This window comes from Dama dama, chromosome 20 (genome assembly GCF_033118175.1).
Source record: "Dama dama isolate Ldn47 chromosome 20, ASM3311817v1, whole genome shotgun sequence".
NCBI lineage: Eukaryota > Metazoa > Chordata > Mammalia > Artiodactyla > Cervidae > Dama > Dama dama.
Genome location: NC_083700.1, coordinates 98593672 through 98617053, shown reverse-complemented (window position 1 = coordinate 98617053; position 23382 = coordinate 98593672). Strand labels below are relative to the sequence as shown.

The 23382-nt window shown below is 49.7% G+C and overlaps 1 protein-coding gene across 13 annotated transcripts in view; it reads right to left on the bottom strand.

Moving 5' to 3' along the window:
- Positions 1-23382, bottom strand: part of ERI3 (ERI1 exoribonuclease family member 3) — a 128877-nt gene that overhangs the window by 51880 nt on the left and 53615 nt on the right. For all 13 annotated transcript variants that reach the window (XM_061122121.1, XM_061122125.1, XM_061122119.1 and 10 more), the window contains one exon: positions 6618-6690. In XM_061122121.1, coding sequence (XP_060978104.1) covers positions 6618-6690 — 73 coding nt within the window. The remainder of the gene's footprint in view (positions 1-6617; positions 6691-23382) is intronic.

Sequence of the window (23382 nt, the reverse complement as noted above, 5' to 3'; positions counted from 1 at the left end):
GGACCCTCAACACTGCCTAGAAATCCTACTGTACTTCTCAAGTAAGCTCACACTGTTATCCTTTACTAAAACTATAGCAGTCCTTTTCCACTTTCTGCCAACCTTCCCAGCTCTCCCGTTTGTTATTAGCAAATGACTGATCTATTTCACAGAGAAAAGCAAAAGCCATTAGAGGGAAACTGCCTCTTGTCATCACCAAACCCACAAGCCTACTTGTACCTGTCTGCACTTCTCCCCCCATCACAGTGGAAGAGTGGCCTTCCTCCTGAAGACAGTCAGTGTCAAGAGACTGGGTTTTCCATCCCTTCTCCTGTCACCTTCTTAGAGACCTCCCGCATTCCTATATTTCAACCTTTCTTCTCTAATACACAAACGAGAACATACATCTTCCATCTTAAAACACAAAATTTGCCTCGATTCCACAGCTGCCCCACCACAGCTCTTACCCTCCCTCCCTCCTTCAATGCCACATTTCTGAAAAAGTTCAAATTTCTCTTATCTCATTTACTCCCCAATTTGCTCCAATTTGGCCCCTATCCCTATCAAGCCATCAAGAGGTTTCACCGGGGTCACCAAGGTCCTTGAGCCCAGGTCTGGCCCTTGTATTTCAGTCTTTACATCATGTGGCCCCCTCTGAACTGACAAATCCTTTTTTTCCCCAGAAGATACTCTTTTTCTTTGGTTTCTGTGATATCACCCTCTCCTGACCTACCTCCTTGTCTACCATCCTTTCACGGTCTCTTTTTCATTCTGTTTATTCTCTTCAGCACAGATGCAGGCAGGGCTAAATTTAATTTCTGATTTGGTCATGTACCAAACTGAGACCCTGAGCAGCTTTCGTCGTCACTCTGTGCCTCAGTTTTCTCAGCCTTAAAATGCCAAAAATAACAATAACTAACGTACAGAGTTGTGAGAATTAGATAACATAGGTACGTGAGCACATAGCACTCGGCATAGCACTGTCCAACACAGACATAACGTGAGCTATATAAGCAAGCCAGGAATTGAATGCCCAGCTCAAGTTAAAAAAAAAAAAAAGAAATTAATTTTAAGAATATATTTTATTTAACTTGGTATATCCAAAGATTATCATTTCAATATGAACTCAGCATAAAAAATTATTAAAGAACTATTTTGTATTTTCTCATACCAAGTGTATAATTTACACTTACAACACATCTCAATTGAGATACTAAATCTTCATCAGAAATACTTCAACTGTATTTAGATTTTAAACAATTAACAGTTGAAAATATAGATTTACCAATCCAGTTCTAAACATACTTAAAAGTTCTTCTTCAAAGTTTTCAACTTAACGTTTAATTAAAATTAAATAAAATTTAAAATTTGTTCACCAATCATATTAGCTACATTTCAAGCATTCAATTGCTACAGGTGGCTAGTGGCAACTATACTGGACACTGCCAGGTCTAGCACACAAAATACAACCATTAATTAAGAAATATTATTACTACTAGTGACCACTCCCCCTCTGCCTCTAGTTCTGACTCTCCCTCCTCTATGTATCAAACATTGATATTTCCCAGTGTTCTGTACTAGGCTCTCTTTTCTTCTTATCTTAATCACTCCATTCCATGGCTTCAATTATCACTCACACAACAATAATGCCCCCAAATTGGCATCTCTTATCCAGACCTTATCCATGAGCCCCAGGACTATATATTCAAATACCTTCTCAAAAGCTTCACCAGAATGCCTCAGTGGCATCTAACTCAACATGTCCCACACTGAATTTGCCTTCTCTTCCAATCTCCACACTACTTCTTCCATCATCTCAGTAAATTCATTCCAATTCTCTCAGTTGCTCAAATTATAAACCTTGGAGTCATGATGGTCTCCTCCTTCTTCCTCCAACCCTCACATCTATTTTACAGTCAGTTCTACTTCATTTTGAAAGAGCAAGCTTGTTCCAGTGCAACTGGAGTATTAGGGATGATTTAGCATAACACACACTTGTGCATTTATGTGAGACTCTGTCCATAAACAATATTAGATAAACACAGGAAACTACACCCAGCTGAACAGAGCTGTGCAAGAACATACACAGTGTACACATCCCAAACACATACCAGCTACCTGGACCACCACTTGCATTACAAGTCACCTCCATCTGGTTACAATCTCTGGTTTCAGAGAACTCTCCTTCCGCCACTTCACAGTAACTCACAAGCTGCAACCCTTCTCGTGCTCATTTCCACGCAAACTTCAAGTTTTCTTCAAGGTAAAAATGCCATATTTATTGTAGTATTTGTGTATTTCTTAACCATTTAATACATGTAAAGTCATAAAACCCATAGTTTTTATTTTATTAGATTTTTTTATTAGATTCCCATCTCTTTTCATGTACCACTGATGAAGTTTGTAAGGACTATGCTCCTAACCCCATTTTTACTACACAGCTTTCCACAGCATGGTGATTTGCAGGGAGGTGTCTGTTCCACCACAGGAGAACTGACTGTACCATTTAATACTCCAAACTCAATCCATTTCTCTACATTTCCACTGCTATCACTTCAATCCCAGTAACTATCACCTTTCACCTGAACTAAGCAATGGTCTAATTCCATGGTTCTCAAGTAGGTATGGTACCTCTTCACTCCAGCTTCGTCCAGGCCACTGGAAACGTATGTTTGTTGGGCGGGGGCGGGGGGGGGGGTAGAATGGCATTTTCAGTTGTCACAGTGAATTGGAGAAGGGCACTCTCCTGGCATCCAATGAACAGGGGCTGGGGATGCTATGAGTTCAGCCATGCTGCCCACACAATGATTTGCCCATCCCAACAAGCCAACTATAGCTCTATTACTGGTCCCCTGTTTCTACTAGCTCTTTCTACACTGCAGCCTGAGAGTTTTTTTTCAAAACGCAAATCAGATGATGCCTCTCCTATCTTCAATCATGTCCCTTCACCCTAAGGACAAAGATCAAAACCTAAAGTCTGGTCTACAAGGTGCTGCCTCCCCTCCAGTTTCATTTCAGGTCAGCCTTCTCGCTTCCCCACATTCACTGTACTTCAGACAGTCATTTGTCCAGCAAATAATGATTACACATCTACTGTGTGCCAGGGACTATCCAGAGTGATGAGGACGGAAGAGGGAACACAAGAGACAAACATTTTCCACCCTCATGGAACTTACATTCTAACTCCATGAAGCTGCCAGGCTTCTCTTCACCTAAAGCCTTGCCATATGTGGTCTCCTCTGCTCAGTCGATTTCTGCTTATCCCCCAGGTCTCAGCTTAGGCCCCCTTCCTCCCCCTCATCCCACTAAGTCAGGTGATATTATCCTATGATATCCTACTATATCCCTTATATGATATGATATCCCTGATATGATCCTATGACTCTGAACTTTTTGGTATTATAACACAATTGAAATTGTTTATTTAACATACATATTTTCTGTTAAATCCCCAGGGCCCACCACAGTATCTGGAACACAGAAGGCACTCAAGAATATTTTGCTTATTTATGCAGATGTGTATGTTTATATATGTGCATGTGCCTTTACAGTTTATGAATATGTATAAACACATTTGTACTTGTATACATTTTCATGTTTCTACATATGAATAGGTGTATGCACATGTATTCAAGTATGGATACATGCATACAGTTTTCGGTACTTGAGTGTATTCATTCACATGAGTACACATGTGTATATCTATGTGCATGCACATGTGTGTATACACTCTTCTGGCCCCTCAGTGACAGCTCTGACCTCCTGGAGGCCGCTGGAAGCAGGGCCCCAAGTCCTCTCTAAGCTGACAGTTCAATAAGAGCGTAGATCAGTCAATGACATTCCAAATGTCAGCAAACACTAGTTTGCTCCTCTCTGCTACAGGGAAAGTAAGTGGAGGCGGGAGAAGTGGAGACCTGGCCCTGGAAGAGTTGCCCTTCCCTGAGACCACCCATGCCACCTCTGGACAGGAGAGGGCAGCTGAAAGACCACATTCCACCTCTGCTCAGACTAGAGGCCTTAGTCAAGTGCAGACGCAGACCTCAGTCCCAGCTGCTCGCTCACTCAACAGGTCTAGGTAGCCAAGCAGACCCGGAGCCTCCCCATTCTTTTCACGGGGCAGAGCCCTCCTGGGGCACTGAGGAGAGGAAAGGAAGGAAAGGGGGCAGGACAAAGTAAGGTCAAGGATGGGAGAGAAGCCCAGAGACAGCCAGGGCCTGGGTCCCACGTGGGGAAAGAGGGTAGGAGTGGGGCTTTTATGTGGTATTCCCACAACCTTGGCAATGGTCTCTCTGGCTTAGCTTTTCTCGTTGCTCTTTTTAAGGGTGCAGGAATCCCTGTGCAACCTGCACTAAGTCACGCATTATAAAGGTCAGAAAGATCGCCATGTGCCTGGACCTCCAGGGTCCTGGAGCCTCCCTGTCTTGAATGGCTGATGAGGACTAGAGTTGGATCATCTTTCCTGCTGGTCCCTCAAGCACAGCTAGAACACAATGTGGCTGGAGAGCAGAAAGGAAGGGGTGAGACCCCTGGTTTTTCCTCCCAGGAGGCGATCACAGAGTCCTCTGTTTCCCCTAGTACCCGTTCCTCCCTCTACTATTCAGCACAGTCTGGCAGAGAACCAAGCTGAATAGGTTCAGCACAGCACCGCCAGCAGCACCAAGGTAGTCCCGAGTGGCAATGTTATCACACGGGTCGGCTGGTTTCCTGCCTCTCTGCCAAGGAACCTAGAGGCAGGGAGCTATCCATACACCAAAAAGTCTAGTGAACTTCACAGAGCAATTGTTCATGGTCAGCGCCCGCCTCGCCTGGCCGGCCCTTCATATTGCATTTGCAGAGACCAGCAGGCAGCCTCAGATGCACTCTGACAGCTGGCACGCCGTCTCTTCCAGGCGCTCGGGCCTGGCCACACCCGCACGCGTAGCCCTGCCAAGACCCGCGTGAGAGGCCCTCTCTGGAGCCAGCTCTCAAGGATCAGTCAGCCAGCTAGCAATTGCTCACTAGGCATACACTCTGCACCTAGCCTTGATCTGGCCAGCGGGGACACAGAGAGGAACCAGGCTCAGTCTCTGCACTTCGGAGGGACACGTCTGCAAGGAAACACATGGACTCAAAGATCATGGATATCCAGAGTGTCAAAGCCTTAAGGCAAGAGATCGACTTCTGAGCTTCTCAGCCGAGGTGAGACCTGAGCTGAATCATCAAGGAGAGAGAATATGCCTGAAGAAGATGACTGGGGGTGCTTCAGTCAGAGAGAAGGCCTCAGGCTGAGGCCCAAAGGCAGGACAGAGCCTGGCCTCCTCAGCCCCAGCTGGGAGGCAGTAGGAAGCAATTGTTCAGCTGCAAGGAGATCAGAGGGAGAGATGGGGAGGGGTCAAAACACAGACAAGCCCAAGGGCAAAGGATCCGCACACCAGGGGACCCCAAAGAAGCTCGTACACACTGCCGCACAGAGCAGCTGCCTGAGACCTACGGAACAAAGCCCAGGGTGGTTGTCTTCCACTGCTCCTCCAAACGCTCGCTTGCCTCCAGCACCCTCACACACCAAAGAATGCTGCTCCCCCTATGCACAAGTCCCCTCTCCCCAGATCCAGATCCCACCTTCCGAGAATGCCCAGTTCAAGACCCTAATCCTTACAATACCAGAGGGCCTGGCCCTCTAACATGGCTCCCTTCTCTGAGTACTCCTCCCCCACTCCACCCCCGGGAATCACTACTCTGACTCCTGATGTGTTCTCCCTCCTCTGAGCTTCCTGGGAGTCACTGAGCTGGCCAACGGCACAGGTTCCTGGGGCTGACCCTGGTCTGTTACCCTTCCATCAGAGGGATTCATGGGAGTCAAGTCTCCCGAGTGGCCTGGGCCTCCCACAGCCAGGATCCTGAGACAGCAGGGATCTGGGAAGTCTATTCCTACACCTCCCTTCTTTTGCTTACCTAGGAGTACAGCACACACTAGGAAAAGTCCAGCTTTCTGGGTGATTCATTCTCTGCTAGGGCCCACTTTCCTAGCTGCACAGGGTCCCTCCTGGCCCACAGCCTCAGTGCCCTCTCCCCAAGTGCTTGGTGCTAGGTGAGTGCCAGCCTCCTCCCCCACGCTCAAAGGGAAGTGGGTACTAGTGTCCACAGCCCTTCTCATGTGAGCAGGCTCGGCTGCGGGTAGGTAGAACCAAAGCCAGCCTGGACCAACTCCACCCCGCCACCAGAAGGAGATACCAGGGCCGGTCAGGAGGGCCAGAGGTCACACTCATGATCACTCCTGGCACTTCCCCAGAGGTTCAACTGGGACCACATCCCTCCTAGAGGCAATGCAGCTCAGCCCAGAGGGGGAGCTCTGAGCAAGAGCTGGAAACTCCCCTTAATCAGGACTTCTCTGCATATCTAGGGGACACCAAGGAGGGTGGTGTCAAACTCCACCCAGCAGCCTGGTCCCTTAAGCAGCTCCCCACTCTCAGAAATAACCACAACCTTCCATATTAGCTAGGGAGGAGGAAGGAGGAGTATTGAGGAAAGAAAAGAACGAAAAGAAAAGAAATTAGAACAATAAGATGAAAAGAACAGAAATGAGAAAAGAAAGCAAGAGGGGTGGAGTCTGAGGCACAGGAGAACCCGAGGACACATGGAGAGGGGCTCAGATACAGTACCTTTTTCAGGTTAATCCACTGCTTGAAGTAATCTGCTACTGGCAAGCCTAAGTACTGGCACTGTCCTGGGAGCCTGAAGAAAGACAGGAGGGAGAGAACAAGTTGAGCAACCCATGTCGCAGGTATGGAGTCTTAAGACAGGAAATCTAACAGAGTCTATAAGACAGAGAGACCCCCAAAAGGCTAACAACCCACCAAGCATGGGTCCTACCCCACCCAAGAAAGGGACCCCACCTTCAGCACCCTGGACACCAGGCTCCAAATGCAGCCCTCAGATCCAAATGTGAGAACCTGGAGAATCTATTCAAAATAATATCACACACTGCTTTCTGATGGCCTACAATATTGCTAAGTTTCTTACTTACTCACATTAATTCAGAGTGAAGCTGGGAGGTGGTAGGTCTGTACACTTATAGATGAGAAAACAAGAGTCAGAGAGGCTACCCAAGTCCCCATAGCTAAAACATGATAGTGCCAAGAACCGAGCCCAGGTCTGTCTCATTCAAAAGCTTGTGTTCTTTCCAGTGCAACAGGATGTTGTTGTCATTTTGTTACACAGACAGGCAGAGACTGAGACAGGAGGAGAGAGGGAAAAGAGCACATGATTTAGAGACAGCTGAGCAGGGCCTTTGCCTCACATTTAAGTCTCTAACAATAAGCTTTTTGTGATAGCGAAGCAGAGATAAAAAGATGTCAGAATGTAAATCGAGAGTCTGTTCTTGATTTTTCTTTAAATTATAATTTATAAACTCTCCCCTTCTAGCTGATGATTTTGCCTACACAAATCCATTCAAACAAACACTTATTAAACACTGATGTTTAGTAAGAGTCAGGCACTCAGGACTCAAAAAAGTAAAACTTAACTCCTGCGCATGAGGGACTCACAGTTTGTTCAGCAGAATAGACAGTAAAAGAAATAGATTAAAAGCCTTAAGTTAAAGCACTGGGGTACATGGAAGAATGGAAGAAGATACAAGAATTATCAGCTGGGGAAGATCATAGTTTCCTTGCAAAGAGGAGCCTGGCCACAGGCAATAGAGAACCTCTGAAGAGTTGTGATTTACAAAGATAGTTCTGGGGGCAACAAAAACAATACACTACAAAAGCCAAGTAGTAGCCAGGAGACTAGACAGTAGCCGTAGAGACAGTGAGCAAACAACAGAAAAAAAGAGATGTAAAGGAAATCTTGGTGAGTGAATGAGAGAAAGTGGTAGAACCCAATCCAGAGGCATGTGGCTAGACCAGCTTTGTGCTTCTTCTTACTGAGACAAAGTTAGGGGTGCAGAGAGCATATGTGACAACGCAGATGAAGCCAACCAGCATTCAGTAAATTTTATTACTGTTTTTAAATTCTCTTCATACAGTGTCTCCCTAGACCAGCCATCGTCCCACTGCCTCCCCTCTACTAGCCCACTGGATAGAGGCATGAGTTTGGGAATATCATTTGAGAGGTATACTTGACGCCTGCTAAGCACTCAATACCTGTTGAGTTTGAGAGCCCTAGGAGACATTTGGCAGTGGGATGAGGTCTAAGAGGCAGATGGATATCCAGTTTTGAAGAGAGATCTGGCTTGGAGATATAAACTGCTGAATCACTTGTGTAATTTAAGTAAAATTAAAGCCACGAGAGAAGACAAGATCACCCAGGAAGACTATGGAATGAGAGGAGCAGAGCGCCCAGGTTAATGTCTCACAAAGTTCAGTCAGTAAAAATTCGCCTGCAATGCAGGAGATCCCGGTTTGATTCCTGGGTCAGGAATATCCGCTGGAGAAAGGATAAGCTGCCCACTCCAGTATTCTTGGGCTCCCCTTGTGGCTCAGCTGGTAATGAATCTGCCTGAAATGTCAGAGATCTGGGTTCAACCCCTGGGTTGGGAAGATTCCCCAGAGAAGGGAAAGGCTACCCACTCCCGTATTCTGGCCTGGAGAATTCCACGGACTGTGTAGTCCATGGGGTTGTAAACAGTCAGACACAACTCAGTGACTTTCACCAATGACCACCAAGCTTTGCTGAGCTAAAATGAAATGAGGCCACCTAGACCAGACCAACACCAGAGACAAGGAACTCACTACTACACACAGCAGTCGGCTCTAATTGTGGCCTCCTCCAATTAATAGAACATCCTTCCTTAATGCTAAACTTTAATCTGTCTTTTGTAATTTCCACCCCAAGTCTGAGGAATGTCTTTAGAAACTACAGAGAATGAGACTTCCATCTCTTCCTTGCAGAGCCTCTCAAGATGCATGAGCCTAGGGAGCTTCCCTGCAAGTTCCCTTCTCCAGGGCACAGAGCCTCACCTCCTTCGAGACAACGTGCCATGAGGCAGGGCTCACCCAACCCACCTCCATGCCCAGAGGGCAAGGCTCCTAGTATCAGGAAGCCAAGGTAACAAGAGCTCTTTGGACCCCACGTCACATCACCTGGGGCCTCCCCGGAGGCTCAGATGGTAAAGAATCCACCTGCAATGCAGGAGATCTGGGTTCAACCCCTGGGTCAGGAAGATCCCCTAGAGAAGGGAATAGGAACCCACTCCAGTATTCCTGCCTGGAGAATTCCATGGACAGAGGAGCCTAGCGGGCTACAGTCCATAGGGCCACAAAGAGTCAGACACGACTGAGTCACTATACTTCAGGCTTCAGACTTCAGATCAGCTGTGGTCAACCTAAAGGATAACGAAAGCAAGCTTACCCTTTCTAGAATAATTGATTTTTGAGCCTAAAAAGCAAGTCATTAACGTCAAATGCCATAAAACAGTCAAATAAGAGAGAGCTGAGAAAAACCCAATGAATTTGGCATCAGTGGGCTGGTAGGGACAGAAGGCAGCAGGTGACGTGTTGAAGAGTGAGAAGAAATAAAGTGGAGATCACAAGCACAAACTCCCTCTTTAGGAGGTTTGGCAACAAGAATCCAGCTGAAATGACTGTTTTTACCCTAGGAAGTGTTAGGGCAGTCAACCTTCCCTCCATTACTCTTCAGCTGTCTGACAGACACTAGTGGGAGTCAATGCCTATGTTTCGGGCTACTAGTAGAGTAAGCATTTCTTTTGCTGAGACCTGAGATACCTTACCAAGAGGAAGGCTCCTCCCCACACCCAGGTGACACGGTGACACGAACTACAACCAGTCAATTTCCTGGGAGGGAAAGTCTGACTGAGGTCAAGAGGATGAAGGGGTATCCGGGTAGGACGTCTACATGTGGGAACCAATGACCAAGATTATAAGGAAATGAGGCAAGATTCTGAAAGACAAAAGGTAGCTTTAGGAACTAGAATGTGGTTGCCTAAGACACAGAACTGTAATGTTTGGGTAATTTTCTTATTCCCTTCAATTTTTCTTTCATGTTCCTTACCCTTGGTGTTTGTGAAAATGCTTGCTCAGGTCAGCTACTTTTAAAACATCACATTAAGGCCTGTGAGTGAAGGGGGCCACCAGAAGCAGCAGAATCTGCAAAGGAACACATCAGGGGACAGGCCAGGAAAAGGCAAAGGTCCGGGGTCACCTATCACACTCTCCCAGCACCCTCTGGTTCATTTAGCTGACCCAGGCCAGGAGTGCTCTTGGCTGTGGCTGGCCCTGGGAGAGGAAGGGCTCCCTCTTCAGCAGGATTTCAAGGGCAGATGTCAACTGTCAGCTGTCAAACAGAAAGTGTCCTCTACCCTGGCAGGGAGTGTCTCACAGGATCCTGCCTAGTTCTCTTGAAGGAGGACAGACTAGACAGATTGTCAGACTGAAGACTCAGCTTCAGATATGGCTCAGCAGCATCTGGAGTGCTGCCTGGGCCCCTTGGATGACTGAAGCAGAGAGCGGCGGGACCATTGCCCTCACTTGGGGCTTGTACAGTCACTTGTAGGTAAACCTGCCATTTGTAGACTCACAGGCATCCCAGTTGTCGAATCCTCCAGCTGATGGGAGGTCCTAGCTCTGTGACTTCAAGACACAAGCAATACACCTGCTACAGGTGTAGCAGGACCCAGGCCCGTCTTCACAAGAAACACAGAGCCATATGCCAGAACTTGAACTCCCAGGTGCCTCATGGGAAGACAGCTAGCTACACATTTCTATGACAGAACCCTAGCCCAGCTCAGAGAGCACCAAGAGAAACCCCATGAGGAAGGATAGGTTAGAGTAGTTGTCATCCCTTTATAAAAGAGGAAACTGATGCCCAGAGAAGAAAAACGATTTGCTTGATCAGACAAGAAGCCAAGGGCAGAACCAGAAATGGGATCTAAGCCTTCTGACTACACAAGGCATCAATCATGTAGACGCAGTCTTTACAAGTCCCTAGGAAGGCAAGGTCTGGGTTTCAGAGGGGTAGGTAGCACAGTGGTTAGTGCTCAAGGTCACTGCTGGGTCCACAATTCTTAGGAGCATGAGGCTACGATCAGTGGGTACTAGTGGGTATGTGGATTCGTGGTGCCACTAATTTGGAAAAGAAAAAGGTGAAAGTGTCCCTGGCACAAAGGGCCTGAATGCTGTGAGTTTCTACCAGACACTGATCCCAGGAAAAGAGCCACTGGCAGTGGGCCCTGGACTAGCCTACGGGCATGAACGTGCAGGCAGGTTTATGGTGCCCAGGCCTCCATGCAGCTGGGATCACTGGGCACAGAGCTCCTCAACTGCCCAAACATCATCTGGCCATGCTTATTACTGCTGCCCAATGAAATTTTATGCACCAAGTCCACAGGTGTGATTTCCCCTTCTTTATGAGGGTCGGAATGACATCACTGATGGCCAATAGAAAAGAGCCAATTATGTCCAGGCCATAAAAAGGAATGGGAATTTTTTTTCAACCAAATCAAAACTTCCTTCAGCCTCATGAATGCAAGGGGCCCTCTTTAAGGAAGCCCCCCACCCCAGTCCTGCCTGTGGGCTCTAAACCAAGGGATACGATTGCTTTCCAAATGCTATGGGGCCTAGGGCCAGAGAAGGGCTCCGCCTTTGCTGTTTACCATGGGGCTCTTCTCTTGTCACACTGGCCCCCTAGGGTCATCAGAACAGACCATGAAACCCTCCCCTCTGAGGCCTGACTGGCTCCCTGCTACTCCATCCAGGGCGAAGTCAGAAAAGATGGGTTACTCCTCAAGTTCCCTTACTACTTTAGCTAAGTAACAGAATGCAAAGAAAGCACTCTCCTTCTTAGAAAGAAGAGTATGGGAGGAATGAGGGTGTAAGAAACAGCCCCCTCAATAAGCATACAGCACAGAGCAAAGGGAGCCCCACCACCTGCAGCCCCGCGCTCGGGCTAGGCCCAGACAGCCCTGATGGCAAACAGGTGTGACCAGCTCGGCGCCAGCCAAGGCAGGGACTGGCTCATTAAGGGAACGCCACCCTCGCTAATGGGTATGGGCAGGATGAAGCCATTGTTAGCAAGAGCTCAGCTTTGAAGACTGGGTGCCACAGAGCTGGAGGGCTCTGCTAGAACTGCTAGGCTTCAGTCGAGGGGGCCAGCAGCATCCATAGAGGTCTGATAAACAGACTGGCAGACACCAAGAGCCAGGACCAGCCAGAGAGCAGGCACCAGTGCTGGCAGAGATCATGAACACTCTTCCCTCTGGGTTTCTTTCTCTGCAAGTCTTAGGGATGTGCAGGTCACTCTCAAGCCTTTAAGAGGAGGAAGTCAGCTGAATCTAAGGGCTATATTTGACCTCTCTCTGCTTCTCTGGAAAGGCTGTGGGACCCGGATCTCAGAATGATGTAGGCTGTCATTTCTTGTACCCAAAAGCACATATCGCTCACCTGCAAGGGCAAACTATCTTGTTCCACCTGATACGCAGAAAAGGGGGCGTGTGGAGGTGCAGAGGCAAAGAGCTGAGAGAAAGGCCCTGTCTTCTTTAAAGTCATCTCAGAGCACAGACGGAGAAGGCAATGGCAACCCACTCCAACACTCTTGCCTGGAAAATCCCATGGATGGAGGAGCCTGGTAGGCTGCAGTCCATGGGGTCGTGAAGAGTCAGACACGACTAAGCGACTTCACTTTCACTTTTCACTTTTCATGCATTGGAGAAGGAAATGGCAACCCACTCCAGTGTTCTTGCCTGGAGAATCCCAGGGACGGGGAAGCCTGATGGGCTGCCGTCTATGGGGTCGCACAGAGTCGGACACGACTGAAGCAACTTAGCAGCAGCAGCAGCAGAGCACAGAGGGCCAGCCTAGGGAAGGCGGAAGCGGCACATCCAGCCAACCGGTCAGAGAGGGAGCTCCTGTTGAAGGGTCACCTGTGAGGGGTGTGGGGCTTGTTTCCATGAGGGCCTCTACTCTTGCTCATTCTGATGCAAACCTTCCCACAGATGCTGTCACTGGCTGTCCTGCACCTCAGAACCACCGCATCTCCTAGGCTTGTCTCCAAGTCTCACCGAGGCTGAGTCTCAGGAAAGGTCCCCTTCCCCTGGGTCCCAGTCTGGGAGTCCTAGTCAGGGCCCCACAGTCAGCACGACATGTGTCTGCATCCAGCTCAGGCAGGCTACTGGAGCCCAGGCAGCACTTCGCTGGGGACACAGCTCTTTGTCTCTCCTGTTTCCGTTTCCCCACCCAGAGGAGATAAACAGACCCTGGGTGATAAACGGCCCGCCTTTCATGATCACTTTTCCTCAAGTTGAGGAGAGTAGCTGGTGATGGATGGGCTAGAATTTGGTTATCAGGAAGGGCTGTCAGCCAGAGGTGCCTATCTCCTCCCCCACTATACAGGGCATCATTATGCTGTGGCATCGAGGTAAAATATGAGCAGGGGGAGAGAAGGAAGAAAGCAGGGAAGGCTGGGCTTCTACACGGAGCCAGCCGAGCTACAGTGAGAGCAGGCATGGGGCTGGGACCTTAGTTATCTGCCCATGACACCTTTTATCTCTGCACAAATTGGTCCTTCCACCCCCACTGCATCCTCTTAGACAAACAGAGGCAGGTACAATGTGGTACCATTGCAATCACGTAGCAATTTAACCCGAATTAGTGAGAGGGTCAAACCAGGAAATAAGGGTTTCTCATTTCAACAGGTTCCTTAGTCTCTGCTCAGAACCACCACACTGCAGGAAGGAGGGGGGAGAGAAAGGAGACTCATAATTGAATTCACTCACTTGGCCTCTGCTGATGTATAAAAAATTAATGCTAGAGCCTCGTACTTATCAAAGCCGGCCAGTCTCCAACTCACCTGCGAGACACACCATGGTAGAAGACACAGCCCAGCCACTCCCGGCCAGGCAAGGACAGGAAGGGAGAGGAAAGCAATGCCGTGTGCCAGCAATGCCTACTAGAAACCTACAGGATAATGTGTGGGGTGTGGGGGAAGGAGAGGGGCAGCAAGGGTAGAGCAGGTGAGCACATCAAAGATGATCCTGGACAGTTTAAGAACATGCTTCAGGGCTTCCCTGGTGGCTTAGGGGTAAAGAATTCGCCTGCCAATGCAGGAGACATAGGTTCGATCCCTAGTCCGGGAAGATTCCACATGCCATGGAGCAACTAAGCCCATAGGCCACAACTACTGAGCCTGTGTTCTAGAGTCAGGAGCCACAACTACTGAAGCCCAAGCACCCTACAGCCCGTGCTTCGCAACAAGTGAAACCACTGCAGTGAGAAGCCTGCACACTGTAACTAGAGAGTAGCCCCTGTTCACCACAACTAAAGAAAAGCCCGCATAGCAATGAAGACCCAAAAACAAAATAAATTAATAAAAAAAAAAAAAAAAGAATACACTTCAGTCTACAGAGAGAAAAGACATTCTGGCTCCACCCTCCACCAGGAGATGGCCAATAACCCCTCTCTGTCTGTCTGTCTGTCTGTCTCTCACTCACTCACTCACACACACACACACACACACAGAGCTGTGCTGAAAGTGACTAACCATCCCCACCCCCAGCCACACACACAGCTATGCTGAAAGTGAGAAAGCCAATGGGAGTACACACACACACATACACACACACACAGCTCTGTGCTGGAAGTGAGTAACCTCCCCCTCCTCTCTCTCTCTCTCTCTCACACACACACACAGAGCTCTGTGCTTAAAGTGAGTAACCCCTCTCTCTCTCTCACACACACAGCTCTGTGCTGGAAGTGAGTAACCTCTCTCTCTCTCTCACACACACACATACAGCTCTGTGCTGGAAGTGAGTAACCCCTCTCTCTCTCTCTCTCTCACACACACACACACACACACACACAGCTCTGTGCTGGAAGTGAGTAACCTCTCTCTCTCTCTCACACACACACATACAGCTCTGTGCTGGAAGTGAGTAACCCCTCTCTCTCTCTCTCACACACACACACACACAGAGCTCTGTGCTGGAAGTGAGTAACCCCCCCCCCCCCACACACACACACACACACAGCTCTGTGCTGGAAGTGAGTAACCCCTCTCTCTCTCTCTCTCTCTCACACACACACACACACACACACACACACAGCTCTGTGCTGGAAGTGAGTAACCCCTCTCTCTCTCTCTCTCTCTCTCTCTCACACACACACAGAGCTCTGTGCTGGAAGTGAGTAACCTCTCTCTCTCTCACACACACACACACACAGAGCTCTGTGCTGGAAGTGAGTAACCCCACCCCCCCCCACCTCTCTCTCTCACATACACACACACACAGCTCTGTGCTGGAAGTGAGTAACCCCTCTGTCTCTCACAGAAACACACACACACACACACACACACACACACACAGAGCTGTGCTGAAAGTGAGGAAGCCAACACGAGTTGTATACACACACACACAGAGCTGTGCTGAAAGTGAGGAAGCCAACACGAGTTGTATACACACACACACACAGCTGTGCTGAAAGTGAGGAAGCCAACACGAGTTGTATACACACACACACACAGCTCTGTGCTGGAAGTGAGTAACCCCTCTGTCTCTCACAGAAACACACACACACACACAGCTGTGCTGAAAGTGAGGAAGCCAACAAGAGTACTGACAGCATTGACAAGGCTAAAAAAGCAGGGAGTGGAGGAGTCACTTCTGCTCCCCAATCACTTCCCCCACTGCAGACCCTGGAGCTACAAGGGCCCCTGATGGGGGAAAGGACTAGGTCTGTGGTTCTGCCGCACTAAGAGAAAACTTGGTCAAGTGACCATGTGTCCTCGGGCAAGTTATATCACCTCCATGACCTGCTCTGTGAAGGTTACAGGAGCCAGCCAAGGGAAACATTTCATAAATAAGCACTTACAGAAGGGATCCTGGCTGTAAGAAGGTCAGCTGAGACCAAACCTGCAACTGCCTTTGGAGACGCTTCCAAGCTGCCTGCATTGAGAAGACAGTGCCTTGGTCAGGAAAAGGCTCCTGGAGAAGTTTTCTGGGGATGACAATTAGGGAAATCCAAAACCACTAAACGGTTGCCAGAATGAATTCCAAGAAGCTTGGGGGTGAGGGGAGGACTTGTGGATGAAGAAGGCACCTTGGTACTCACTCTCCAAATCTAAAAATTCAGGATGCAAATAGCAGGCAACAAAAGCCAAGGCCCCAGTCTGCACATAAAGTGGGAGAACTTTCTACCTCAACTGAAACCACATATTTACAAGTATCACTGAGATCCAGGACCCTCAGGGGGCAGAGGTCAAGCAACCGTGATTCCTAGACATGCAGAGCTTTCAGGACCACCTAGGAGACAACCATAGCATGAATCTAACAATCACTCCAGGAGAGACTACTGCGAAAGGGCCATCTCATTTCCGGGGATGGGAGGGCAACGCTGGGGAGCCTTACGAAGATTCAGCTTCAATCCCCTCTGCTCTAACACACACACACACTCTCTCTCTCTCTCTCTCCCCCACTCTCTCCCTGTCCCTCCACTCTTCTCTGCCTGCCCACAGCCCTGGCAGGATGCACTGCTGACTTCTCGGCCCACTTGGCCCCCCACACTTGCCCCCATCCTCTGGGACGGCTGCAGGTTACAATTCCAACCACAGGCTTCAGAAAGATGATACACTTGCCGGAGCCTGCAAAGGGTCAGGAGAGAGTACTGTTTGAAATACCAGCGTGACAGCTGGCTCCTTGTCTGTCTCTTCCTCCCCCACCCCCCTCCCCAAACTTGTCATGGTACAAGAAGTCTATAAGCAGCCCATCAGCTTTAAATATCAGTGTGCGTGAAGCAGGAGCACGAGAGCGAGGGAGCGGGAAGCAGACAGCGCGCCTCTGTCGCCACTGCCTGTCAGGGAACACTAATGAATTTCACCACCAGCAGCCATGCCTTAGATGGGGGTGGAGGTGGGGGTGGGGAGTCTTCTAGGGAGAACTCTCACAGTATTAAAACGTCTCTTCCCAAAGCCCTGTGAATAAATGCCACCGCAGAACTGAGAACTATGCCGGCCACTAAGACTCAGGGCAAAGGAGGGGGAGGGCTTGGGACGAGCCCTGAGGTCTTCCCAAAGAGGAAGAGGAGTCCAAGTATGAGGCTGGAGCGAGCCAGGTGAGCTCCCCATCAGGAGGTGACCACCATCAACCGTATTCCTCTCTTAACAGCCTTGGGATGCTTGGCTGAGAGGACTAGGAGGACAAGAAGAAAAGCCTCGTGCAGGGAGACAGTACCAGTTGGTTAGACTCACTCCCTCCCTGATCCACTTCCCAGCAACTTCAGCCAACTCACTTCACTTGAGCCCAGGAGCAAGCGCTCCTAGATCTTTCCAGAACTAGGGAAGGTAGGGTGAGGAAACCACAGCACAAGTCAGTCCCAAGAGGAAGCTGCTTCCGCCACGATATCAGGGGCCAGAGCTTATTATGCTCTCCATTTCACAGATGAGGAATGGAGCCGGAGGGAGTAATGTGACTTTCCCATGATCCTACAACTAGCAGGCGGTGGAGTCAACACTCAAACCCAGGTCTCTCTCCCTTCTAAAGGCCCTGCTCTTCCACAGTACCACACACCTCTCTGAGGAGGGGCTGACCACTCACTGGCTCCTGAGTGCCCTCAACTGCCAGGCCCTGCCCTGCCCTGCCCTGCCCCTCCGCTCCCTCCCCCAGGGACACATGCACCTCTGGCTGGCATGGGCCACAGCTGCCATGTAACACAGGGCTGGGCCCTGGGCCAGGGTGAACCCAGCCTGGCAGAGCAAGCCCTGGGCATGAGCCAGGCCATCACCTGGGAGTCTCCACGGCTCAGAGGGCATGGCTGCAGGCAGAAGCCTTCCCTCGGGTGCCCTCTGCACAGCTCTGATCAGCAGTGTCTGATCTGGCAATGACCTGCTGTGCAGGGGGCAAATGACATTTAATTTCCTCTTGGTTTCCCTATGGTACAGACTAAAGGCCGTCACCTGCGTCTGGGTCTGGCAGCACAGCTGGAAGTGTTCCCAGACATGCTGCTCTGGAGAGTTCCCAAACAGAAACCAGAACACAGGCGGGTGCAGAGGGACACCCTGTAGGCCAAGCTGCCCATCCTCCCAGAGAAAACCAACCTCAAATCCCCACAGGCAAGCAGATGTTCCAAAAGGTTCTGTATGTGTATAGTGCACCTCCCTGTGCCACGGCTTTCTGGCCCACTTGCCACATATCTCTATTCCCATTTCTCCCTCATGGAGCCCGTATAAATAACCACACACAGTACACAAGAGCCACAAACACCCTGCGGAACATATAACCTGTGCCTCCCCTGTGCCACAAATACGCCATGAAATCAAATACTGTGTATCTCACCAGCCCCTCTCCAGTCAAAGGATAAGACAGGCACCTCTCCAGAGCCTCTCCTGCTACCATTCTTCCAGGGAAAGGGCACGGTGCCCACCTGTGTGGCTGCGAGAAGTGATGGAGTGGCTGCCAGGACTTGGGCAGGTGGAATGGCAGAGGACCCAGTAGGCAGCAGGGAGTGGGGCTGGGGGAGGAGGGTGGGCAGGTGCTGGGAGGTTTCCAGTGCACTCTGGTCAGTGTCTCAGATGGTGAGCTATTTGCTTTTTCAGCTCAGGAGCTCTGTAGCAGTTTGAGCCGTCTCCAAGATACCTCACTCATCCCCCACTAGAGTCTCCATCTGGCCTATGGCCATCTTGACCCTTTGCCTGGGCCCTTGGCCCTTTGCCTGGCCTACAATGCCCTCTGGAGGCTCCACAGAGAGCATCCTGCAAGCATTCAGGATGCGGCAGGCAGCCTGACCTCTGCTTCAAGGACACAGCTGTTCCCCTCACCCCGTTGATCTCCTCTGCACTGATCCCAGCTCCCCTGACTCCTTCAGAATGTGGAACATAGCCTACAGAGTCACACTTCTGGTGGGCATTTTCAACTGTGCTCCATGGAGCTCTAGCATTCTAGGAGGGACATGGAGCTACTTTGTGCTGGTAAGGGTGGGAAGAGGAAGAATGGGCAGGGTCTTGCCCCAGCTTCAACCAGAACAGCTCAACTTTTATATATTTCGTAATATTGGGCTTTCTTTAACATTTTATTTTTTTAAAGTTTCCTGATAAAAATACTACCCGTTCGATCTCTACTGTGCTGCTCCAGGTTTTCATGGCATTCATTGTGTATCCTCTCGGTAGTGTTCTCAGGCTCTACCTTACTGATTACTTAGCCTACAACTGGTTTTGCACATGCTGCTCCTTCTGTCCTGATCACCTGGTGGCCTCCAGAGTCCCCAGCACAGTCCTTACTGGGCCCAGAGCAACTCTCAACAGGGGCTCACTTTAGGCTCCTGCTGGAATATTCTTCCAGGATACACAGTGGCTAGTGCCTTCAATGGCAGTTTCTAACAGTATTCCTCGGAAGACAAGAGTTGCCGTGGGTGGTAACTGACATTTACAAGAAGGTCCCAGTGAAGACGTGTGGCATGTGCCACTCTTAAATCACCAATTGCAGCACACCTGCTACCATTATCAATCATCTAAACCAACCAGAGACCAAGGAGACTTTTGCATCTGGCCAATCTACGGGCAAAATGCAGTATATTCCAATAGGAAATACCACTCATTAGAAGTTTCCAAGCCACGGAAGTAGGACCATTGGAACATAGGATGATGCTCCTCAGCCAAGTACTCAAGGGTCTGCCCCTTGTAGAGGAGTTGCTCGTATGTGCGTGCTCAGTTGTGTCCAACTCTTTGCGACCCCATGGATTGTGCCCGCCAGGAGTCACAAGTCCCACAGTTCTGCTTATCGGACTGGAAATGGGCAAAACCCCTTGGCCCATCAACCAGGCCCGCCTCCTGGGCCTCCTCCAGCCAGCTCTTGGGAGGCGGCAGCAGGAAGGCAGGGGACCGTGCTCCTCTGTGCTGAAGCCACTTGTTAATAGGCCCCAGATTCCCTCATCCCCCGGGAAAAGGAGGCAGCAGTGAGCCCTCTCCCTCCCTTCACACCACCCCCCCCACATCTGCCTCCCAGCAGGGCCAGGGAGGAGAGCCATTAGCGTGTGCCTCAGCAGACAATGGGGAGGAGAAGTCTCCAGAGCAAAGGACAACTGCAGCAATTAGAATGCAGGGAGGTTCAGAAGCTATTTAACTGGGTGACCCTGAGGTCGCTGCATCTGACTCCCATCCCTGGATAAATATTGTATGAGAGGGGAGGGGGGCCAGAGAGGGAGCCAGCGGAGTGCTGCTCCTCCTTCCACTCCTTTCCCCACCCCACACGGCTGCCTCCAGCCACACACACCAAGAACATTATTTACAGCCCTGACAGTCAGAGCAATCACTCTGCTAACCAAGAGGGAATGGACAAAGTCGACTTACCCAAAATTGACTATGGCAATTGAAGAAGAATCCAGGGCTGTGGGGGAAGGGAGCAGAGCCAATACTGAGATGCAACGCTTCTCCCAGATTATGGGTCCAGCTAGCATGAATACTCTCCATCACACCAAAACCACCAGCAGGTGAAGCTGGTCCCAACTGGTAGAGAGTCATCAAAAATGGGGCACCCTTCTACCCTTTTGGGAGCCCCATAACAGAGAAACTCCTGGATCTCATCACTACCCAGGCTGTCATTGCTCAGTCGCTCAGTTGTGTCCAACTCTTTGCAACCCCATGGACTGTAGCACGCCAGGCTTCTCTGCCCTCCACTATCTCCCAGTTTGCTCAAATTCATGTCCATTGAGTCGGTGATGCTACCTAACCATCCCATCACACCAGGTGTTCCCTAGCAAAGATGGGAGTCCCAGCTACCTGCCCAGAGGAAGCCACGTGCCACTTACTTATCCAGCGGGTCCCTTAGCTGACTTAGTGGGTTAAGGCCACGAGGAGGAAAGTCAGACAAAGCAGCAAGGGGTCAGGGTGGGGGAAGAAGAGGAGAGCGTCTGAGCACGGGCTGTGCCTCAGCCCCCACGTGCCGCTCCTCCAGTCCTGCTCTAATGCACCCTGACATGCCTCTGAAGACAGAGAGCTGTTTGCAGTCAGCACCGTGATTTGTTAGTAATTATTTCCATGGTGTCACATTGCTGTCACTCTGTTAACAAAGAGACAGGCTGCCTCGGGCTGCCTGCAAGAAAGAATCGCAGAGAAAAAGGCCTGTCAGGCTCCCGGGACTCTCTGGGCTGGCTGGCTTTCTTCCCCAAACCAACATCCTTGCAGGCTTTGGAAGAAACAGTTTTACAGAACTATCAAGTCTGAGTCATGTCACCCGTTAGCCAGGGACAGAGAATTTATCCCACCCGCTCACAGGTACCCTTCCCAAAGCCCGACAGAGCAAAGCCCCCAGAGTCCACAGATCATTCAGGCCACTCTGCCAGCGGCAGCCTTGGGTTCCCTAGCCCACACCTCCCCAGCCCTCTGCTTCCTGACTTCCTCCTCACTGGGGTGTTCACAGCCTCCTCCATGCTCTCAGGAGCCTGATCACAGTGACCAATTTCAGAAGCAGCCACCTCGCTGGCATGGATGGTGGTTAGGGAATACACAGTGGAAGGGCATCTTCCCTCCTTGAACCTGCCAAACACCATTCAGGACCAAAGATGCTCAGGCGCCTGAGCACCTGTGAGGAGATCTTCTCTGAGCTGCCTAGATCGGGACAGAATCTGCACTAAGAGAGCTGGTGGTCTGCTTTAACACAAAATAATGTCTACATTACCCTGGCTGGGAATTAGAGGACAGATTGGTGAGCGCTGACAAAACAGAGGTCACTCACCTTACAGGCATGGAAAGTCGGAGATTAATTCTCTCCTCTCACAGAGGGAATCAGACTCCAGGACAGAAGAAGGAGGCACCGATCTTGAGAAACCCTTTCATCGCCAAGCAGCAGTAGCAGCAGCAAAGAAAGGAAGACGAAAGCCCACAAAAGTCTGAGAGAGGCCCTGTCAAGGTGGCAAGGGCCACTGCCACTCAGCTCCTACAGAATCCCAGGGGACAAAGGAGCCTAGACAAGACTCCAAGTCCTGGCATCAGCATCCGAAAGACAGGGCAGTGCTGGCTGCACGCACTGAAATGAAAGCCCCCCGAAGGCAGGACTTCCCAAGTTTTATCTCTTTGTTCACTGCTAAGTCCTCAGTACCTGGAACAGTATAAGACATATCATGGGCATTCAATAAACATCTATTGAAAGAATAAATAAATCAGCGACTAGGGCTCAAAGGCCACTTCCACGGCCCTGGGGTTAGCCTCTATCATAGGGGTTCAGAAAAGAGGGAGGCCGGTGCAGACTCCACAAGAGACAGGGAAGACCACATGTCTAAAGGGCTGGAATTAGGTTTAAAAGGATGAGGGAGATTAATTAGGACAAGCTGACAGGACTAGGCAGATGCTCGTATCAGATAGAACATTCACATACTCACTCAATAAACATGAACAGAAAGACCAAAAGAACAAACTGCAGTATAGTAATACAATAGAATCCTATCCAGCAATAAACAGGTCGAACTACCAATACATACAACGACACAGATGAATCTCTTATATGTTACATTGAGCAAAGGAAGTCAGACTCAAAAGAGTACATCTTGATGATTCCATGAAAGCCAAAAAGAAGAAAATGAGCCAAAAGTAACGGAAGTCAGAGTAGCGGTTACGTGGAAGGGGGAAGGCACTATTGACAGAAAAAGGGCACAAGGAAACTTTCTGGGATGATGGGAAAAGTTCACCTTGATCTGGGTGGTACACAGGTGTATACATGTATAACAATATGCTGAGCTGCCCATTTCACACTTGTATACTGGATGTACCCTACTGTACCTATTTCATACTTCCATTTCTAAAAAGATAAATTGTTTTTTGGTTTTCCTTTTTCTTTTTTTGGCTGTACCACATGGCATGTGGGATCTTAGTTCCCCAACTAGGGATCAAACCTGAGCCCTCTGTGTTGAAAGTGTGGAGTCTTAACCACTAGACTGCTGGGGAAGTCATGATAAAAAAAATTTTTTTAAGTTGGGTCTCAAGAGTCATGTGAAAAGTATCTCACCCATACAAATATAAAAATAAATGAAAAAAAAATATTTTCTAGCATCAACAGTGGAAGTTCAGGATTTCTCCCTGGAGTTCAGGACACAAGCCCCCCATTCTTCACTCTCTATTTTTCAGAGGCCACTGCTTCAGTCGTGTCCAACTCCATGCGACTCTATGGACTGTAGCCTGCCAGGCTCCTCTGTCCATGGGATTCTCCAGGCAAGAACACTGGAGTGGGTTGCCACGCCCTCCTCCAGAGGAACTTCCCAATCCAGGGATTGAACCTGCATCTCTTACATCTCCTGCATTGGCAGGCGGGTTCTTTACCACTAGCGCCACCTGGAAAGCCCTTGCCAGAGGACAGAAGTGCCCAAATGAATGGCCAAGGCCTGCGAAGGTCTGAAACTGTTCAAAACACAAAGCGGTGCCAGCCGAGTCTTAGGTGGAGCTTCTATTCCAGAACACGCAGACTCCACAGAAGTAGAGCTGGCGCCCTGGTCAAGC